Source organism: Musa acuminata, chromosome BXJ2-7 (genome assembly GCF_036884655.1).
Source record: "Musa acuminata AAA Group cultivar baxijiao chromosome BXJ2-7, Cavendish_Baxijiao_AAA, whole genome shotgun sequence".
NCBI classification, from domain to species: domain Eukaryota; kingdom Viridiplantae; phylum Streptophyta; class Magnoliopsida; order Zingiberales; family Musaceae; genus Musa; species Musa acuminata.
The window spans coordinates 11,176,137-11,185,611 of record NC_088344.1 but is presented as its reverse complement, the minus strand read 5'-3'; the positions used below and the strand labels follow the sequence as shown (position 1 = coordinate 11,185,611).

General features: G+C 39.6%; 2 protein-coding genes across 5 annotated transcripts; both read left to right on the top strand.

The window, feature by feature from the left end:
- The first annotated feature begins 345 nt into the window (after positions 1-345).
- LOC135617213 (transcription factor bHLH68-like) lies at positions 346-4,506 on the top strand. Of its 4 annotated transcripts, none has more exons than XM_065117220.1 (9): positions 347-769; positions 1,047-1,368; positions 1,475-1,549; positions 1,670-1,735; positions 1,889-1,954; positions 2,162-2,215; positions 3,677-3,721; positions 3,919-3,963; positions 4,049-4,506. In XM_065117220.1, exons 1-9 carry the CDS (start codon positions 543-545, stop codon positions 4,178-4,180), a joined length of 1,032 nt encoding a protein of 343 aa, XP_064973292.1. In that variant the 5' UTR covers positions 347-542; the 3' UTR covers positions 4,181-4,506. The 4 variants fall into 4 exon arrangements, with proteins under 4 accessions (XP_064973293.1, XP_064973292.1, XP_064973294.1 ...); XM_065117219.1 differs by having other exon boundaries at positions 348-772; XM_065117221.1 differs by lacking the exons at positions 3,919-3,963; positions 4,049-4,506 and adding an exon at positions 2,458-2,538 and having other exon boundaries at positions 346-772; positions 3,677-3,709.
- A 636-nt stretch (positions 4,507-5,142) lies between these two features.
- On the top strand, positions 5,143-5,763 carry LOC135618084 (uncharacterized). Its single transcript, XM_065118988.1, has 2 exons — positions 5,143-5,304; positions 5,524-5,763. Exons 1-2 carry the CDS (start codon positions 5,143-5,145, stop codon positions 5,761-5,763), a joined length of 402 nt encoding a protein of 133 aa, XP_064975060.1.
- Positions 5,764-9,475: the final 3,712 nt, after the last annotated feature.

Genomic DNA, 9,475 nt, shown 5'->3' with positions numbered 1-9,475 from the left:
GATTCATTTCAAGTGCACAGTCATCTTGCTTTTATCATGCTTACCTGATACTTCACTCTTCCTTTTCCAAGGGAGGATTCATGTGTCATCATGTCTCAATCCCATTAGATCAGTTGGGTAAGTAGAGGTTTTAAGAATGCTACTACTCATATCCCTATGCCTATGTTGCCAACCCTTGGTCCTAAATATACCTTCGGACACCTCCTTAAAGTTTCAACCCACTCCTGGTCTGAAGGCGCTGCCACTGCCTTTTTGTTCTACTTTATCATAAAGCAAAAGCAGTGAAAAAAGTGAGGGGGGCGAGAATAAAAGTAAGTAAAAGAAAATATAAGAGACTGAGGAGAGAGAGAGAGGAAGGGAACAAGAAAACAAAAGGCTCCCTACCCTCATGTCTTAAGGTTCCTCCAAACATGGCCTGTGTGTTCGTTCTTCTCTCAGCTATGATCCATTGAGACAGGAGAAGCAAAACTTCTGAGGATTGACTTGGGAGTGTGGAAGCACAAGGAGATCTGAAGCAGAAGTAGACCCCCAAAAGTTGAGGCATGAATAGAGGAGTGTTTCGGAGCTCTCTGGTGCAGCAGCAGATGATGGAGGGAAGTCCAAACTGCTGGAGCACGAACAATATGAAGCCACCTCCTGAGCTACCCTTTCCTCTACTGCCTGCCTCTTCTTCCCCTCCGGTCTTCCCGCAGAACCCACAGCCTTCCGATACCGAGATCTCACCTTGGCAAGATAGCCACGACTTGTTGGAGTCATGGTGCCAGCTATTGTTGTAACTCTCTCTCTCTCTCTCTCTCTCTCTCTATCTCTCTCTCTCTCTCTCTCTCTCTCTGTTGACAATAATTGTGATATATGCTGAGTTTTCATGATTAAGATGAGATTTTGCTGAGATGCCTCCACCGAGATCTAAACAATTCTTTTGTTTTCCGGACAAGAAAGAAGATTAATTGGTTTCAGATTTGCATTTACAAGTCAATCACTCTCTCCTGCATACAAAAACCCAAACAAGTCTTAGTTTCTAATCTTGTTTTGCTGCTTCGATGCAGATCTTCCAGGGGAGGACTTGTGGGAGAAGAAGAGAAGTATGGTTGGACTCCTTTCCAGACCAAGAAGATGATGAGTAGTGATGACCCGCGTGATGAGGTACTGTTCCCCTCAGCTACTGCGCATATAGCTGACATGAAGCAGGAGTACTGTGGAAGTGGATATGTGCATAGCCATGGGAACGAAGGGATCCAGGTCTCTAGATCTGCATGGGGTCAAATCCTACCGGCTTCATCTCCTAGATCCTGTATCACAACCAGTTTCAGCACTAACATATTGGACTTCTCGAACATGGCACGTCGCCAACCAGACAATTCGTCGGAGGTAAGAGAACCGCTGTGGATTCAATGCGTTCTCCTTTTCCTAGGATTGTAAGCTTCGTATTTGGATCCTTCTGTATGTTTCTCTGAAGTTGTCTTACCTTCGACAGTGCAACAGCACAGAAACTGCTCCAAACAAGAAGGCTAGGGTTCAGGGATCTTTTTCTCCAAAATCTACTCTCAAGGTCTGTCACTGCTAACCACTAATCTACAAGCAAACTTGAAGCTAAAAACAGTTTAATTACCATGATCAAAGAAGCAAAAGAAATGGCCATTGATCTCATGTTTTCTTGTTTGCTTTTCAGGTGAGGAAGGAGAAGTTAGGGGATCGAATAACAGCACTTCACCAGTTAGTCTCCCCCTTCGGAAAGGTATATTACTACACCATGCAGCAGATACAGGTCTTCAAGTTCGTATTGGAGATTCCAATTTCCTTTACTATTGGAAATCTACTTTGTATTTTTTTCTTTTCATTCTGCTTTGTTGTTTGAGCAACGGAGATCTGACATGGAACTCCTTTTCAGACTGACACTGCGTCTGTATTGCAAGAAGCCATTGGCTACATCAGATTCCTCCAGAGTCAAATTGAGGTCCAAGTCTCTCTCTCTCTCTCTCTCTCTCCCTCTCTCTCTCGATCCGGTCCTCACACGCTGAAAGCAAGTGAAGCTAAAAAGAAAGGGAGGGTGTGCACGCAGTAAAAGCAAATGGACAGCATACATAGCATGGGTGTTTGTTTTATGCAGTATCTTTTAGTTATTGGTGTCTTGTAGCCTCAAACAACCTTCTCTTTCATTTAGGCTCTCAGCTCGCCGTACCTGCAAGGCAGTGCATCAGGCAACATGAGGCAGCCTGTAAGTGTCATCATACTCGCCATTCCCCACCATCCTCTCTCTCTCTCTCTCTCTCTCAAACGCATGAAGCACAGACACACGTCGATACAAACGCACATAATAACGCTCCAAACTATTAGCAAGTGTTAGATTTTCTGAAAGCTTGCATGTTTCTTATCTTCCACAAAGAAATTTAGCAAGCAAAATTAACATCTTAATAGAAGCATCTGCAATCACAGCTCAAAATGAACTTTACTAAGCAGGGAATTGGCTATATCAACAAAGAAAAAGATACTCCACCGGCATTAGCTAATCGATCAGCTACACAATAGGCTTCCCTCAATGTATGGGTAATGTTGGCATTGTAGATTAATATATTGTCTTATTCATTTATGATTATGATCTACAAAGATATGATTTTTTTATTCATATAGCTTTTTTGTTGTCATCTCATGCACATACATGGATCTTAATTCTGGGACAAATTTTATTTTGAGACGATGAAATTGTTCTTCAGTGTTGATGGTTATAAAATCATGAAAGATGACTGCTCATTCCTGCTCAACAAAATAGATACAGTAGTAATAGGAATCATTCTTTTCATCTCCTTTGTTGAGTTCTCTTTGGTTAGATGGACTTCCTCCATTATTATACTATAGTGATTTTGATTGGGCGAATTATCGAAAAAAAAATTTCTTCTTTAATTTTATCTGAGAGATGTCCTTGATTCATATTTGTTGACATTGTTGAAATATCCCCCGATAGGATAATCAGACTGATAACCCAATCCATAAGATGAACATATCCAATCCCCATATATAGGATTTATATTGTGAGTTATAATATTTTTGAATTGACTTAGAATGTTTTTTTGAACCTCTACTAATATACTGTAACTACTAGGATTTAACTTAGGTAAATAGGCTTGAAACCCCATATAAACTAGCTTATCTATAAAAATAATATTTCAGATAATTATTTAGGAATAAGAACAACAAAATAGAGAGACTTTTATATCAATTATAATTTTTTTAATTAATATAAATATATTTAAAATTATTATAACTGAAGAATTGAACTGATCTATAGCAAAGGAGGTATATTTTAGAGTCTATAGCAAAGGAGGAATATTTTTTGGGATATATGAAAAAGAAGATCTTTGAGAAAAACTAAAAGTAATAATATTTTTTTCGAAAATTCGCACATTTTAAGGTATAATCATATCCTTTTTCTTAGTATTTGCTTGCATAGTTAGTAAGTGTGTAATATATCCCTTTTCTTTTTTCCCTTTAGTCAAAGCAGTATAGCTATACTGCGACTTAAGAGTGTGTGACTTAAGGCGCACCACCCCTTCTCGTCCTCTAGATGCATGCCACGTCCTCATTCCTGTCCTTTCTCTTCCCTCAAAAGAAGGTAGCTATGACTGATGTCGTAATAGCTGCACAAGTTGATGTTGCTCAACCTCGGCTCCGGTGTTTGCAGGCACGAGGAAACACGAGCTGTTCATTATCTGAAGACCCTGCTCAGGTATATCTCGTTGGATCTCTTCCCACCTTAACAAGTACCTAAGCTTTGTGTCATAGATAAATAACTCCATTAGCTAAAGCTCCTTTACAACATAAAGGCTTTGAGAGAACAAAGTTGGATCAGCTTTACAGCTTCACACCTAAGTATTCGTGACACTGACAATTCCCTAATGTTATCATCATTCCCGTGGCATGCAGTTCTCGGATGGAGGTGGGATGAAGAGAAGCGGGCCACAAGATCAGGTACTTTTACGCTGATGTACTCAGTATATTGCAGGGATCGACTGCAGAAGATTGATTCCTTCGGTTTCACCGTTGCTTACGGCAGGAGCGCTGCGAGGAGCCGAAGAAGGACCTCAGGAGTCGAGGGTTGTGCCTGGTGCCGGTCTCCTTCACCATGCACGTTGGGAGTGACAACGGCGCTGATTTCTGGGCTCCGGCTCTCGGCGGAGGCTTCTGATGAGACGAGGCTTGCAGGGTTCTTTGCCTGCCTGGGGACTGCAGGTGGACATAACATCACTAGCAGTCACTCTGCTAAGCCTGAAGGCTGATTGCTAATGATGTTATGGATGACAGACATAAAAATATTGAGCATGCCAAGAAGAGATCAGGTCGTGCAGCAGCAGGTGGCCCTTGTACGCCATAAACTCAAGACACAAGCTTCTAGGTTTAGGTCTAGAATGCCATATTGGTCTACATCTTACTGCAGTCTGCTCAGCATGCAGCTTCTTAAATGCCTCAAGATGTAACTATTTGTTGTTTAGGGTTTCACTTTGTCCTTCTCTATCTCATCCATCAATCATACAGAAGTAAGTAATCATATATATATATATATATATATATATATATATATATATATATATATATATATATATATATATATATTCTTCCTTGCATTAGTTCCAGTCAAAGTGGTCAACCTGGCTGAATGCTTATCCTTTCTGGTGTTTGATTTAATCATACATCTTTCTGGGAAATGCTGTTATTGATAATATTTGCTGCATGATTTGCCATCTTTTGTGGTCGATTAGAATGTCCTCCACATTACATGTCTTTATGTGGTGGCCTTCGGACATGTAAACTACAGCTCCAATTTCTTACGGTCTTAATTATTTTTAATGATTATAATTGTAGGAATCTCATTTTTAGATATGAATATTCAAAAAAATTCAATATATTATCATATAATAAATAAGACATCCCTAATTCCAAATTGGAATTGGATATTTATTCTTTTCTACTTGTACTTATCTCAAAGTCCATTATAATTCATCGCTATAATGTCGTCTCCCATTGGCAGTTGGGATGACAAAGACTTCCAACTAAACCACGTGGGCTTCGGGTCCTTCGTCTTGTCTCCTTCCTCTCTCGGCCCGGCGACTGTTCTTGGCGACGGCCGTGTCGAACTGGAGCGAGACGGCGATGGTCGTCATGGGCATGCGGGCAAAGCCACGGAAACGTCCCAATCCATTCCTATATGCTATTGATCTGTATCGATCGCTTAGCTTGCTTTTCCAGAAAGATTTCGTTGTTACGGAATCGGGCAGCCGGATGGTCCTCCCTGCCGGCGCCACCATCGTCCCGGTAACGCCGCATTTTGGTGATCTGTGTCCGTTGTTTGGTTAAGCTACAGTTCACTGGCATCCCCACGTCGCTTGCGTCTCACCTTCATCGTTCCTTTGTATGGGGATAACTGCGAACTTGGTCTACATGGATGGGTTTCCTCCACGAAGAGTCGAACGGAGAAAGGCTTTTCTACTAGTACATTACTTTGGCTTTTTCCTCTTTATTCTGCAATGGAAGCTAAAGGTAAGAGAACCGTTCAGGTTCTTCCGGAGAACACTGGTACTCCGATGGTGGAGGAGTAGCAGCGATGCAGAACTACTCGATGGACTCGTGGTGGAAGACGGCAACTACAAGGTGGCGAAGACACGCTTCAGTGCCTTCTTCGCCACCAACCTTCATTCCCTTCTTCAGCGATGTGGAATCAAGGACTTGGTTGTCGCCGGAAAGCCACCGATTCCCCAAATTAAACCGACGTGATATTTACTGGCTTTTCCTGAGACAAAACGCTAATGTGCAGGGGTTCAGACACGAACCTGTGTCAGGCAAACTGTCAAGTTCACTTTGGTGAGTTCATTCTTGTTTCTGCAGTCTCGTGTTTCAACCGCTGTTCACCCAAACTCAAAGGACTCCTTTCTTTCTTTTGCTTGGTTCAGGCAACATCAGAGACGAAAAAGGTGGGAGTGGATGCAGCTCTAATGCTCAGTGGAGAATGTTTGACGTGTGGTTTTGCTGTCTTCTACTGTGATGATGAAGAATATTAGAAGACAAATCTGGTTGGCATAATAATAAGACTACTGTTTGCAATAATAACAAAGCTACACATCGGCTCACCGCAACACGGTAAAATGACCGCCCCGATCCTGTACGCCTTCGTGCGTGCACAGAGAACCTATGTCATGTGAATCGACCCGCCACCCAATGCAAGGAAATAAGGAAGGAAGAATTTATTGGAATAAATAAAAATTGCTTTAGGAAGTATGAAAAAGGGAATGTTTTCTCTGTTTCTTTTCCTTTTTCTCAGATTACTTTCAGATATCAAGTGCAAAAATTATAATATTAATAATTTGTTTCCGTTGAAGAAGCCATTTTCTAAAAATATAAATGTTGTTGTTATATATATATATATATATATATATATGTATATATATGACGACATGATGTAGATACGTGACGTGGCTGGTAATACTCATCTTGTGTGTGAGAGATCAGGGTGTTCTGTGTCCCGGACCATGCAGGAAAATGTTACTCAACTAATAGTAGCGCATGACCTCCAAAACCCGAAACAAAGCTTAAAGGGGAAAGAATAAATGGCATTGATTTCCATATCGGGCGTCTATTCGTCTATAAGAGGAGGCGAAGCAGAACGGAGCAGACAGAACGGGGAAGAATGGCACCGGAGGGGACGTTGGCGTGGTTCGACGAGAACGGCCAGATGCAGCAGTTGTCCCTCCATTCCCTCGCCGCCGGCAAGAAGGTGATCGTCTTCGGCGTCCCCGGCGCCTGCAGAGTCTGCAGGTGCAGGTGAGCTCTCTTTTTCCTCGTCAAATGCATTCAATATATGTTCCTACTTTCTTGATCTGTTTCTTTACCTTCGTTTTAAAAAATCTGGCGATAAATCGACCGGTGGAAACCATGTCGGAACCCTGAACCCAGATTTCATATCGAGTAAAGTCGATCACGATCGGATGTATCGATTCAGCGATTTTTTTTTCTACCTAATTGTTAGATTAATATTATCGTTACACGATCTTATATAATAGAACTAATTAGATTATGATGATAAAGATTAATCAATAGAAAAGAAGTTCATAATATAATAAAATTTCTTAGAAAATTTTCGAGAGATGAATTCTCTTAATAACTTGTCTTAGATCCTCTATTTTATCTTATAAATATACAAAACATCTAAAGGTTAAATAACGCATAATATAGAGGATACTGATAAAAGATTATAGTTTTTTTCTTAACTTTTCTGGACTATCAATCTAAATGGTCTTATGAAATAATAGGAAGAGATTTTGGATCTGATTCTCCTCCTTACAGATTAACAGTGATTTTGGATCTAAAGATGGTGCCTTTGCAAATTACATAGAAATCCTTTTTCAGATAATATTAAAAGATATACATCATAAAATCGATTTAATATTTTTTTATTTCAAACCTAGCATAAACGTTTTTCTGCATTGCATATAGCATATAATAGTTTTTATATTTACAATTTGGTATTAGAGCCTAGGTTCTTGAAATCAAATACTTTAGATCAGTTGTTTTCTGATTTATAATGTTTGAGTAATCTATATTTTATCGATCTAAATTCCTATCTTTTCTGTTTTATCGCTTGTTTATAGGCAATGTTAGATTTTTTGTAATGTGATCTTCAATGATCACGAAGCAACAATGGTCATTGTGCAGCACCGTTGCCGACCTTGTTGCATACAACTAGTGGATCTGCTGGCGGCAACGGCTACATCGGGCAGTGTATGCACCGCAATAACAACAACGGTTGTGGGCCACTGGCGACGACTACGAACCGCACGAGGGAAGCAATCGCATCCAAGCGGCAACCATGCATGGGCATAAGCTGATGGGATATAAAGAGAAACAAACTTTTGTATATGAATAAATACTAACAGGCCATAATATGCAGCGGAATTAAATGGAATCATAATCAAATAGAATACCAAGATTTACATGAAAAACTAATCTAATATGAAGGGTAAAGTCCACGGGACAAAGTCCACGGGGCAAATTAGAGATAATCCACTATAAGAATAATGAATATATAAATCTTAATCTCTTACCTAAAATCCTAGCAACAATCACAAGAGAATAACTAGGGTATAAGGATCACGTCACTATGCATAATATCTAAATTCTCCCCAAGTAATCACAGTAAGAATCTATTGTAGATCTGATCTAACTTGAGCAGAGAATATTGTTTAGATAATTGAGAACAACCTCTCTGCGTTGTCCTTGTTTTCTTTTCTTTCTTTCTCTTATTTTTATGCTCTTTTCTCCTAATTTTTGGAATCACGTAGCTACTATTAAAATCTACCTCGTTACTACAGTTTTTCATTCTCTTTTTCGTAATCACCACACCCCCCTAATTTGATCTAGGGTTTGACTTGAAAGGGTGGTGGGTCGTGGGTTGTTAAAGCCCATTATGGGCTGAATTCATAGGCTTTAAGCTCAACAACCTCCTCCTTCAGCACATAAGAGAGGTTGTCCTAAGACTCTTTAATGTGAAGTCATATTGGCCAATTGTTGGTATATCTCCTGTCTTTCTTTTTGTAAGGTTTTTGTTAATATGTCTGCTCCGTTATCATCTGTGTGAATTTTCTGAAGCTACAACTGCTTCTCTTCAAGTATATTTCGAATCCAATGGTATTTGACATTTATATGCTTTGACTTTGAATGAAAAGTTGGGTTCTTATACAAATGGATGACACTCTGGCTGTCACAATACACCACTTAATTTTTCTATTTTAGCCCCAATTTTTGTAAGAATTTTAGCCACAATACATCCATAACATTTCTTTGCAAATATCTATAGTAGCAATATATTCTACCTCTATGGTGGAGAGAACAATACACCTTGGTAGTATGGATTGCTATGACACATCTCCCCCTACAAAAGTGAGTACAAAACCTGATATAGACTTCCTCGTATCATTATCTCTTACCATATCTACATCTATATAACCCGTCAACATAGGTGGTCTACCTCCAAAGCTTAAACAAACCTTAGAGTTTCCTTTGAGATATCTAAAAATACACTTCACTACTACTCAATACTCTTTGCTTGGGTTTGCAAGAAATCTACTAGTAATACCCACTGCATATGCGATGTCCGGTCTTGTATACACCATTGCATACACTAAACTTCCAACTACTGAAGCGTAAGGAACCTTTTGCATTTTCTTCTTCTTCTTATCACTTGATGGACTCTGTTTTGAGCACAACTTGAAGTAACCTACAAAAGGAGAACCAACTAGCTTTGCATTGCTCATACTAAACCTTTTAAATACCTTCTCGATGTAGTTCTCTTGTGATAATCAAATCTTCTTATTTTTTCTATCACAGAAAATTTACATACCCAGTATTTGCTTTACTGGCCTCATGTACTTCATTGCAAAAGACTCACTTAGTTTCTTTTTCAATTTGTCAATTGTATACATATCTTTTCCAA